Source organism: Harpia harpyja, chromosome 3 (genome assembly GCF_026419915.1).
Source record: "Harpia harpyja isolate bHarHar1 chromosome 3, bHarHar1 primary haplotype, whole genome shotgun sequence".
Taxonomy (NCBI): Eukaryota; Metazoa; Chordata; class Aves; order Accipitriformes; family Accipitridae; genus Harpia; species Harpia harpyja.
The window spans coordinates 2,188,988-2,201,375 of NC_068942.1; the positions used below are offsets into that span (position 1 = coordinate 2,188,988).

At 37.5% G+C, this 12,388-nt stretch overlaps 1 protein-coding gene across 2 annotated transcripts in view; it reads right to left on the reverse strand.

Moving 5' to 3' along the window:
- Window positions 1-4,795: 4,795 nt before the first annotated feature.
- Window positions 4,796-12,388, reverse strand: part of RNF217 (ring finger protein 217) — a 63,127-nt gene continuing 55,534 nt past the window's right edge. For both annotated transcript variants that reach the window (XM_052781167.1, XM_052781166.1), the window contains 2 exons: window positions 9,469-9,540; window positions 4,796-7,264 (listed from right to left, as the gene is read on the reverse strand). In XM_052781167.1, coding sequence (XP_052637127.1) covers window positions 7,191-7,264; window positions 9,469-9,540 — 146 coding nt within the window. In that variant the 3' untranslated portion in view covers window positions 4,796-7,190. The remainder of the gene's footprint in view (window positions 7,265-9,468; window positions 9,541-12,388) is intronic.

Below are 12,388 nucleotides of genomic sequence, written 5' to 3' on the forward strand. Positions count from 1 at the left end.
GATTACTTTTATAATTCATAAAAAGATAACTTCTTCACTAACATAATATTTTTCAACCTTCTGAGCAAACCAGTATTGGTTACTTTGGCTTAGCATGTCTGTCTGTAGGAGTCCACGGAACAGAAATTCCCATATTGCTCTACAGAGGGGAACAAACACCCTTCATTTGTTTCAAGCAATAAGGCACTTACACATTTAAAATTCCTCATTAAACAAAACACACTGAATACTGGAATTCAAGCGTTGATGACGTGGGTATTGCCTACCTCCGGTTTTTGTAACTTCTTAGTCATCAAATAAATATACTACAGAAAGTTCTAATCACTGATGCATCTAGTTTGTATATAGCCCAAACATGGAGTTAGAAATTGCTTTCTTAATGAATCCACAGTGTTTTGGCCAGCACTCTAGCTGTAGCAGAAGCCTGTACACTAAAAAGGATGTGATCTATCATCTCACTGCCCTCACCTCCTGCCATTCAAATTAACCGTATTTTAAAGGGAATTTTTCTCCTTAAAATATATAAAAGAAAGAAAGATGTGGGCAGGGGAAGATTTCTCACTGATTTGTCATGGAATTAAGAAAAAGTTCAGCTTGGACAACCTCCTCAGGGATCATGTTTTCTTTTTGTCAGCACCTATTATTCTCACCTCTACCACAGTCACAAGAATTAACAAATACCTTAAAAAGTTATTTGAACTCAGATGGCTAGTTACATAACAAAGATGACTGTGCTGTTTAATTACATTTTTAAAAAATGCAAAATTAAAAGCCCTGAAGAAAAACAGATTTCAGCATTTTGCATTTAAGTAATTTAAATACAACAGAATTATTCTTTTGCTGGTATAGCTCAGCAAAGAATTACTAAAATGACTTCTTATGAGATCACATTTTCAAGGTCCAATTTCATCTTCAGCCATTTTCACAAATCAGTTTCAAATTATGGAATTTGGAAGGAAAAGGAGAGCATTAGAAATAAAGTGTATAACAAATGGAAATACGGTAAACATTTTATTATGAGATGGTAAACACAGTGACATGTAAATCTACCCCTGTCCTTGCAACTTCTGGACACAAAGCAGCAGAATGTAAATTGATATGAAGAACTCTTAAGAGCGCATTTTGTATGCAAAAAGATAGTCCATGACTAAAGACTGAATCCATCTGCTTACCCAGAGCTTGCATAAGGCATGAAAATGTTTCTTGACTGCATCAGCACTTTTACAGGACAGGTTTAAAATATCTGAACAGCTTGTTTGGATTCTGTAAGTAGATTTTCCTTCTAAAAATGAGGTAAATGTGGCATCATATTAGTAACATCATGTTCAGTGACAGCAGGTTAAAATTTCAACAATACTGTTTTCAGTCAGACAAGTTTTCAACAAGATGAACACGGAACGGGGTTAGCATGCAACTGTGTTTAAGCAGGTATGGGCAAGATCCATGTTTATGCTAAAAATATCAAATATTTCTACACAAGAAAGTTCTCCTTTTCTGACTTTGATCCATCCAAAACACTTCAGATTAATTTTCCAAGTTTTGATAAGCCAAATAAGCTCCAAAAAAGGTTTTCTTTTGCACAATATCCATTTTGTAATAAATTAATTGCTATTATAACTACTCTTTTTTTAACAGATTTAGAAACAAACAGCTGGAATTATGCTTAGAAATTCATGTATTTATTTTTTTACTAGGGAGTAAGTAATTAAAACTTATTACACATTTTTACCTTTGAAATCAGAGCATGCACTCTAAGACCAGTTTTTCATTTCCCTACCTTATGGTATTTCACTGTCAGGCTACGAGGAGCATCAGTGATTAATTGCCTAATACGAGCACTCCATTCTTTACTGGAGAGCGAACGTATAGATCCTCAGCGCTTATGCACAGAAAGATAAGGAAGAATCAGCCAGGAAGCTACAGTCCTGTGTGACTGCAACAAGCTGCATTTGTTAGTTTTATTAAGAAAAAAAGTTTGGGGGTGTTGTGTTATAGCTTGAGCAGTACTTAAGTGAAAACGCTGCTAGTCTTGCAGTTGAACCAAGGCTCTGCTGGTTTTTCATATAACGGTAGCAAGACAAGCAAGACAAATAGATCAGCAACGTAACTCTTAAAATGTTATGTGCCCTCTTTTTCAAGTTTATGTGTTAAGTCCGAAAAATACTGAACGGGTGTAATGCCAATTCTTACACTGTGCTAATATCTGTTACACTGAAGAAAGCAGAATTTTAAGATACGTTATTTAACACTCTCTGTGGATGTTGTTTCTAACTTCATTAGTGACTCAAAGCATTCATTAGTGACACAAAGCACTAAGAAGGTATCTATTATATTAAAAGCTAGTATTCCTTCCCCTGACAATTTGCTTTAATAAGAATCTTGTTTGGAAAATCTTCCCTACTCCCTGCCCTCTCCTGCACTTAAACAGCACTAGTATCACCCTGCAAGTGAGAGGACCAGCTCCGTAGTAGTTTGTAGTTCTTCAGAAGTGAACCAGATTTTCAAGTTGCCACACAACGGCTATCAACACGCTTCCAGATATTTTTATCGAAATATTTGCAACCAAATTCCATCCTGGCTTAAAAATGGGTATGACTTCTCTGATTTAATGGGGCTATGACTGATGTCAGGAATGGAGCTGCAACCCACTGCAACTATAAGGCTGCAAAATTAAAAGAAACTAAGAAATTATCTCTCTAATAGTTTCCTCAGGTAGGATTCTTTCCATCAGCAAAATCAGAGATCTAATATAGATTATAAAAGTAACAGTAATCCATGGTTCTTATCCACAGCTTGGACCTACGCTACTATCATACCAAGAATTATGAACGAGGCAAGGTTTGCTCAAGAAACAAAACACCACAACTAAATTTAAAAAAACCTCAAGAGTCCCCATGGCAAACTATTTGGCCATTGAATATTAAACAGTTTCTCAGACCTAAGGGGCAAGAGAAACCATTCAATCACTGGAGAATTTGTATCCTCTGACAGAATTACTGCCCTACCTACACATCATTTAACATCACACAAGCTATGCCAGTCTTTGGAAGAGCAGAAAGCCCCTTGGCTAGAAAGAATACCTGACAGTGATCCAAAACGCCTTCTAGTTGAATTGGCAATAGTCCCTGCAAATTAGTATTTTTAATAAAGTAAAACTTCATGTTGATCAAACTTTCAGAACCAATAAATAGATGTAAATTAAAAAAACCCTAACATACCAGGAAGGGTTACAAAGTCAGCATTAGTAACATCAAAACCAAACACAAAATCCGCCCTTACTTATGCATTTGCACTGCCCCAAAGGAAGATAACAGATCACTCAAAGTGCACTGTATTTTAATTTGAAAGATATGAATATGCTATTTATTATAGAGGTGGTGAGAACTGAAGACTATTAGAGTCTTTCATGTAGAACTAAAACTGACAGGTCAGATACAGCACAAGGCTACTCAGAATTGCACTTCTGCTTCTCGCTTGTGTTCCCGCTCAGCTGCTTATTCTCGCTGGCTAATAGGTTGACACAAGGAAAAGCACAATTATTTTCCAGCCACAAGCTCCTGGCTAAGCTCTGCAAATACACCTAACTATGCTCCGAGATGCCGCAGCAGTCAGAACGATCCCGCCACCGACACGCTTGAGCAGCCCTGAAACTCGACCCAATTGATGAAATACAACTAATTACTCTTAGTGGAGAAAGGGAACGCAGCCCCCTCCGGACTGGCGTGCCCTCCGCAGCGGGAGCGGGCACACACAGCCCGGCGCTGCCGGGAGGGTGCCAGCTCCGACCGCTCGCCTGCAAGGAGGCCTGGGCACGCGGGGAAATCCACTTCCAGGCGAGCTTGAAAGAGAAGGCTAGTGGAGAACTGATTTAAGCATTTCCTAGTCTGAATACAGCAACAGCTTCGCGCAAGGATAAATAATCTTCAATATTAAATATGGTGAAAGCAAACCCGATGATCGGCGATGATCAGCATACAGTAGCATGAAATCTGCCTTAGCAGGTTAATTCAGCTGCCTGATGAAGGTTTCTGCTAATGAAGATGGAGCAGAACACTCTGACAGTTTCTTTAGAGCACAGTTACAAAAAACAAAACACGTTTACATAATACAAGAAAAACACCCTTGAACGTCCTTACAGCAAAGTTCATTCCATTTCTTTCAAACTGATAAATTAATGCTTGTAAAATGAATGACGACTTCGATGCATATAAAACTTCCCGTGATACGAGCTGTTTAAAAGCTAACATTTTATTGAATGAAGTTTTGTATTAAACTACTTGTCATATTTCAGTTGGTTATGTTACATAATATTGATGAAAAATTGTATTTATGTACTAGTCAAGTGGGAATACTTTTATATGGATGGAAAAAGACTTCCATATCCCTATTCTGCTTGGCTCTTGATATTTTTTCCTGTTCTACAGAAAAGCAAAAGCAAATATTATTGTCATTCCTATTTTTTTTTCTACAGAGAAAGCAAAATTAGACCCTCTCATCTTTACAAGGTCAAAGATGCCTCATTTTGCTATGTGTAGAAAATGAAGAACCATTTCCATTTGATTTATTCTGTTCCAATAAAATGAAAATGGCCTAGATGAAATGATAATGTAGGAGTTCAGTTGTGTGTTCCTTTCCACCACCCACAACGACATGCTTTCTGAATATAAATAAGTGCAGATCTATTATCTTCCCTTTTATACTCTTTATTGTAGCATCTTAATTTCAGATCTTACTGAACTCCCATCAGAAATTGAAAATGGCAAACACGGCAGAGTGAAAACAGCTACAAAGACTGTAAGAATATCTTACATATTTATAAGGAACCAGGAAAAGAAAGGAAATTAATCCACTGTATAGTTAATTACAGTTAATCTCAAGTACTAAAATATTCTCAAGTGGAATAGTTTGACACCATATTACAGACTGCATTGCAACCCCAAATCTCTCTCTCTCTCTCTCTGAGGTCTGAAGGTTTTTCTAAATAATACAAAAATATCTTCATTATTTGACATTTAAAGAAAGGAATATAAATCCCTGAGTAAGCCAAAGACAACTAATATGTATAGCCTCAGAAAACACACTCAAAAACAAGACCGATTTTAAGGCAGCTTCCAACCTCAGACAGAACACAAACAGAAAACTGATGTGTCACAGAAGAAGAAATCTAATTAACGGGTGGATTTGCATTGACAATAGGCTTTGAACGTTACTTCTAAATGTCATTGCTTCCCTGCTTAATTTGCAAATCTTAGAAAGGTACTATGTCTACCGTTAGGACAACAGGGTCGACGTGCCCTTAAATTCAAATGGAAATATTAAGTACTTGTTGTCTAGTATGGTGTGCTTGTACACACTGTTGCAACAAGAAAAAAACCCGAAGAAAACAAAACCAGAAGCTGACAGAAAACAAGCATATTAGCCAACCATGGTAAGCTGGTATTTGTGTTTCCAGGTAAACAAAATTCATCAGTTTCTTCCACTGAGGCTTTGAAGTCAAAGTGAGTATCTTACAACAGTATTATGTTGGTGGGACAGAATACTATTTACCTAAAAATTACAACTAGATTCAGATTTAATAACAATTTTCAATGAAAGCGGAGAAAAGTACATCCTCTCAAATGATATGCTATTTGTGGGCCTAAATTTTGAAGTCTGTAGACTCTTCAGGACATTGCCCATCTCCCTGCTTCCCCCTCTCCCCATATATATACAAACATATATATATATATGTATCTTCAAACACAAACACTGAAAAAAAAAAAGTACCTTCACAGTACAAATCCAATCTTCTTTAAGATCAGCTTGTATTTTTAAAATATAGATATTTCTCTTACTCAGTTCGTTTCTTTATTGTTTCAGTGTTCTGCTTGCACAAATTGATTTTATTCTTTTTTTCTTTTAAGTTATATTTGTATGATAAATTTGGATTATAATTAAAAGTGAAAAAATTCTCAGTAGCCATTTCCTAACGCTGAATTACATTTCTCTTGTGGTGACGTGCTGAGAAAGAGGTCTGGTAGCAAACAGTGGTACTCTGAAGTTAGGAAAGAAGAGCAAGGACAGCTATTCTCTTCAGATCTGTAACACGCCAGGAAGAGAAACACTGGAAGCAGAGAGTAAGAATGAAATGGTCTCCTAAGAATTCATGACCCCTCCCCTTACCCCAAATTCACAGATTTTCCTCATGAGACATCAGTGGATGCTCTAAGTAGCCTACTTAAATAAACAAAATGTGCTATTTAGGTTATAAAATTTCATTAAGTCAATCTTCACACAACTACTGTGTAGCACGTGTATTATATGCCAGGTCAGAACAGCAGAGCAGGTTTCCACCTTCCCTGCAAACACGCTTCAGGGATATCTTGGGACAGAACAGGCCACTGACGCTTCTTGTTATCTAAACCCTTCACGTTTTTCCTGTACCGGGAGAGTTTCAAAATGCTGTCCTCTTCTAACAAATCTGTCACCCCCCCCCAATCAATATTAATAGACTGTCATAAATTAAATACTGAAGTGAAACCAATCAGGGTATTTGCAAGTACGACGGAGCTTCAATACTAAGGATATTTCCCTCTGAGGCACTGCAGTTTGGCGGTGGCAATCTACACTCTTGCCCGCTAGCAGGAGGACTCGGAAGATAACCAGCTGTCGTGCCCTGGCATGTGACGGGGTTTCGGTATGCTGAACAGAATGCTGTGTGATGGAAGTTATTTACAGAAGTAGTTTTTAATACCAAAAGTAGTATGCTCAGTATACAGTAAGAGTCCAAACACTTCTAAGCATTTCCCCCTTAAAGGCCAACACTGAAGTTAAAATGGAGCACATGTTAGCAGTTAAATGCTTTCTTCACAGGCCAAATCGGTAGTAGAGTTGTGGCTACAATACAGACTTTGATTGTCTAGTTCAGAAACAGACTCGAAAAACCCCTCCAAAACAATAATTAAAAAAACCAAAACCCCAAACATTGAAAAAGCAGCAGTCAGGGGGCCCGTCTTGTTCAGAGTGCACCAGAGCAAAGAGGCTTTCTGGTCTGCAGTAGTGTTTTCGGCTGAGGGAAGATGGCAGGAGATCCCCTGTTCTTCTTCCAGGGCGGTGGCTTTGATGCTGTTACCAGCACTGTATTGCTCTGTTGCACAAAGCGCGTATAGCCCTTGCAGGACCAGCTCAGTTCAGGTGAGTAAGGTCCATCCTTACCAGGGCATACCTGTCCGTGACCTTTTCCTCTGCTTTTTACAAAGGCAATAGATAGGAAACACAAATAAACCTGCCAAAAGAAGAAAATAAGAAGAAGACCATAATTAAATGCAATCCTTTGTGCGTGCGCCGTGTTCTTTCGATGTACGTAGAGTATTCAGATGTAGCTTTCCATGTCTCAAGAGAATTTAGACAAGGTGTTTGGACAAGCAGAAAAAAATATTAGCCTGTAACAGTCTCTTCGGTAACGAGTTAAGCTACACTTTCTGTTTACTTTACAACAAATTCCCGCTAACCCCACTCCCATCTCTGTCAAATTAATTCCTGAACCGTGCTGTTTTGTATAAGGTACAAACTTAAAACTTTTAAAAGCACTTTGGCAATCCCTAGATCTAAATCAAAGGCTAATTTAACTAAACTGGTTTTCAACCAGTTTCACATGCAATAGAGGCAGCAAGTTATAGCTTTACTTTTTTTTTTTTTTTAATATTATTTATTTTTACAAACATCCTCATCTATTGTGAAGTAATACCAAATGTTTATCCTTGCCTGGGAAGGGAACTATTGATTCTTAAAAGTCTTTTGAGAGAAAGGAAGCTGTAAAAGGAAAAGTAAATAAATAAATCAGATTTATTCAAGTGAAAAATATTTTGTCTTAAGAAGTACTCTTTCAAACCCAAATGAGAAGCATCTCCCCCTTTCTCTTGCCACCAGCTGACTGAAATGGTGAAAGATTTCCTTTTCAGACACCACTACAGTAGCAACATATAACAAAAGACTGTTACAGTCACCAGGGTCCTTGCTTTGCTCAATAGCCTTGTAAATGGTGTAAAATGGTATTCAGCTATGATACCGAGATTACTTTAACAGTTGTGTTAGCAGTAAATATTGCTGTAGTTACCTCAAACCCAAAACTTTCCTATAAATACTTAATGTTTTTGGAACCGCTTATACTGCTCTTCTTGATCGTACCTTATCCAGCCATACCTTGGATGGGACTTCAGTGGCATACTGGGTATTACTGCAATTACTGCTATTGTATTACTGCAAAACCCTCTTAATTTTTAATATAAGGAAAGAATGGTTTTTTTCCCAGCATGGATTATACCAGATTGCTGAGCAAAATAAGCTTTACTGGCATTAAGAAGTCTTTATTGCCTATATTTTTAGCATAAAAATGCCACTAAAGAGAATAAATATTTAAGATAGATATATATCTACATATATAGATATCTATCTTCAGTGAATCCAACTCAGAATATTGACACAGGAAAAAGATATGTATTCTTAGCCTAAATACTGAAATTAATAGCAATATTCCTTATTTGGCCAGATGTAGTCTAGAAAAGCTGTCATGGTATTTTGGTTATGTGGTGATTGGTTATATACAATCTTATTAATGTAACTATCCTGGTATATTTTGGCTTTATTGTATCAAAATAAAGGTGCCACATTCCAACATGCCTCAGGGCTGGGCCTACGTTGCAAATTTTCAATGGAGTAAGTAGTCTGGTGATGAGTTGTGAAGCAGCATGATCCTCGATTGACATATTACTGCCAACATAAATAGTGGATATGCACTTAGATGAGCAAAATTATACATTTATCATTACGGCTTATTTCATTTCTGCAGGAGAATTCAGTTAAGCCAGGCAAAGAGCAGAGTTGCTAGAATAACTACATCGGCATTAATACAACCACGTTAACAGAGCTCTGACACTCTATCAAACGAGTTCACAGTACTGTTTTTTGTGATGGAATCCAATTTGGCAGCCTGTGCACTGAATCAGATTTTGAGATTGACTCATCCCAATTTGCTGCTTTGTTGGTGCTGTTGTTGCACCTTCAAGCTGGAGAGCTCTTGGGACTATGCCTAGTGCCCCAAACACCTTGTCATGCACACGGCCATGATCTTACAATTGTGATCCACTGGGGTGATTAAAGGGAGGGTCCAAGCCAGCCAGGCCCCAAGACTACGTTTAAATGACTCTGGCCTTTTTACTAGTTTAACTATACTAGTTAAAGATTTTGGTTCAGAAAACCAAATAATTGGGGAAAAAAACCCAATAAAGCTAATAGGCATAAAATGCAAGTAAGAAAAAAAAAATCCTAAAGGCAATTTTTTTTCTAAAAAAAGTCATGTGCTTTATACTAAAACAATATCTATGAAATCTGTACTTTGTGTCCATCTCTTTGAGATGAAAATACTGAGACGTCATACAGAAAGTCACTGCAAAATCAGAATCAAGACTCACTCATATACGTAACTCTTACCTATTACAACAGCTATGGCTCCCAGTGCCAGTCCCAGAACCAGTATTAGGGGTGTAATGAGTAGTTTTCCAGCTGAAATGCAAAATTCATTATACAATTCAAAGTAGGCACTTTATTTTTCCCTTTCCAACCATCCATAAATATTTCGATATCGGCCTCCCAAAAGCTGGTTCATTTTTTTAATGCTTTACTAGGATTCATATTTGTAAATCCATCCTATAAATCCAGCTAGGAGCTATTGGCACTCAGCCAGCTCACTGCACACATTTCTCGCTGCCCTCTTCACCCACCGCAACTCTCCAAGCACAGCTCATTTTGTATATTAACAGTTAGCTTGCATTTACTTCTGTTTCCGTTCCGAAATCCCTCAGGCATCGACGGGAACGTGATAGCTATGAAGCTACTATCATTGGGCTCCCCCAGAATCCTACTGTACAGCAACCAGCCTGGAAAGATGCCGAGCAAACCAGCATCTTTGAGAGTTTAGGTTAGCTCAAGGCGATGAGACCATCGCCTCTAAATACGCTGCTGCTTGCTTTAAAAGGCTACGGTGAAGTCCTCGTGTACAGTTGTGATTTAGGTCTAAATCAAACTACAGCCAACTCTATTTTGGATCAACATCTAAAAGGATATGTTGCTGCTCTTAGATGAGTAAGGCAGTGAGGTCGTGCAGCACACCGGCTAGAGCGTAAGACTCTAAGAACAAATAAACATGCTCATATTCTTTTTTTCTGTTGAGTTCATGATCTGTAGAAATGCAGAGAGGGAAGGCAGGGTTCCTTCTGAAACACCTAAGCTGAAACCAAGTTATCTTTCTTGCATTGCATGCTTTTGACTGAACAGCAGAATCTCCCCAGCTGTGTTGGCTGAGTGGTTGGATCAAAGATGTCACTTGTCTCAGCTGTTTGAAAACACAGCAGGGCAGGCATTTTTACTGATACAGCAGCAGTCTGACCAGGGATTTGAAGTTAAGCAATTCTCTAAGTTAAGCATGAGTTTGAAAGATCACCTCTAGAAAGGGAGGAAAAGTGAGTTTGTTACCTCCCTCTTCCCTGCCCTTCCCTCTCTCAAGTCACCTGGATCCGATTTCAGTAAATGGATTACTTCATGCAATAATGATGTAAACCTCTCCATAACCTGAGCCACCAACCTGGGCAGTCTGAAGGAAAAATGAGATATTTTGGAAATATTTACAGCAGTTAAATGAATTGGTCCTTTTCATGCTCTGTTTTGATAGCTTTTAAATTTCATAGGAGTGTTGTGGGTGCAAAACAGTAATTCCTAGAAGAAAAAAATTGGCAAATATTATTGGTATTACTCTAGTTGCTAGGCATCCTAATGGTAGACCTTCTTGGGACTCCACTGTGCTGCATTCTACACACACAGAAGTTGTCAAATAAATTATTCAAGTGTAGACAGGAGAAGGAATGTGGAGTGATGGAAAACCTCAAGAAAACTCCAAAAATGAACGATTAAAAACATTTATAAATATTACCAGAGCCTTTAACAATTTCAAAGCAAAGCTTATAAGATTTTTTTAAGGTATGAACTCTCTTTATTAATAACCGTGTAATTAGAGTGTTAGAAAATTATGACATTTGGTACCAAAATTATTAAAAACTTAAACCACTGAACTGGGACTAAGTACACAGAAACAGAGTCTGCAGAAAAGGCTAAGCTAGCTTCTGACTAGAGTAATTTCTTTGCAGACACAAAGAACGGTTCCTAAGCTAATTCAGTGTAAGAACTTGTTTACTTACATTTGACAAACTAACTCAGAGCTGAAATAAAGCATAAGTGTCTTTTCTCTTCTGCCTGTGAATATGAAGTTATGAGTATTGTGTAGTTCCAAGATCTTATAGGATAAAATGACCTTTCATTGTCATGGGACGGTATCTTCTTCTGGTTATCAATGCATTCTTTCTAAAGGTTAAACTTTAAAAACAAAACAAAAAACCTTTTCTCCATATATATCTACCACATTTAAATCCTTTATCTTTCTTTACTTTTGTGAACTAAAATTAAGGAACAAGTCAACACGAGGTGAGCAAGACTTGCACAAGTTACCATCAGTAAGAGTACAAATCAGCAATCACTGCAAAGCAGCAGATATATACCTTTTACTCCATTTTTATCAGCATTGACTGCAACAAGTATAAAATGCCCCATTTTATACATCCAAATTGAGCATTACTTTATATCCAATTCGAGCATTACTTTATATCCAATTCCAGTTTGACACACATCGTTTTGTCAGTGTGAAGGATTATGAGGGTCTTAATCATAGAATTGTGACACACCAAGAAATGCTGCTGAGACTGAGGATGTTCACTGCAGGCACTAAACTTCCGAAGATCCACTGCCCTATGTCTGTCAGCTCCGAGACTGCTAGCAGAGAGCAAATGTAAAACTTGCCTCAGAGCTGAATAAAATCTTGGGTCATTAGTCCATGTGGTGAACTCAGCAGTAGGTTATGATAGCCAGTCTGGTAATATTCAAAGGTAGTTTTTAAGGATAACTTAAAAAGAAATGGTTGTAAATAGAACAAGCCTCAAAAGGGAATCTTTTTACAATTCTACTCAAATTGATGGTAAACAATTTCTCTACTGGGTTACTCAGCATGAAGATTTAGACATCTGTGGTAACGTAATAACTGTATTTGCAGATGTCTCAGAGGAGTTGCATTACTTGTGATATAGAGAACGATATCTTTCTGCAAAATGAGGAAACGTTTAGGGAAACATGAGGGAATATTTTTCTCTTGCATAACTTTGGGGTTGGATGCAGGTTTTAGGGTAATATATATATAACCCCATAAATCCTTAGAGAATTCTTTGCCATGTAAAAAATCAATATATTAGTTTTAGAAAACAAATTTAATCACTAACATAAGAGAAAGTTTTGCCTTCCAAGTCTAAAT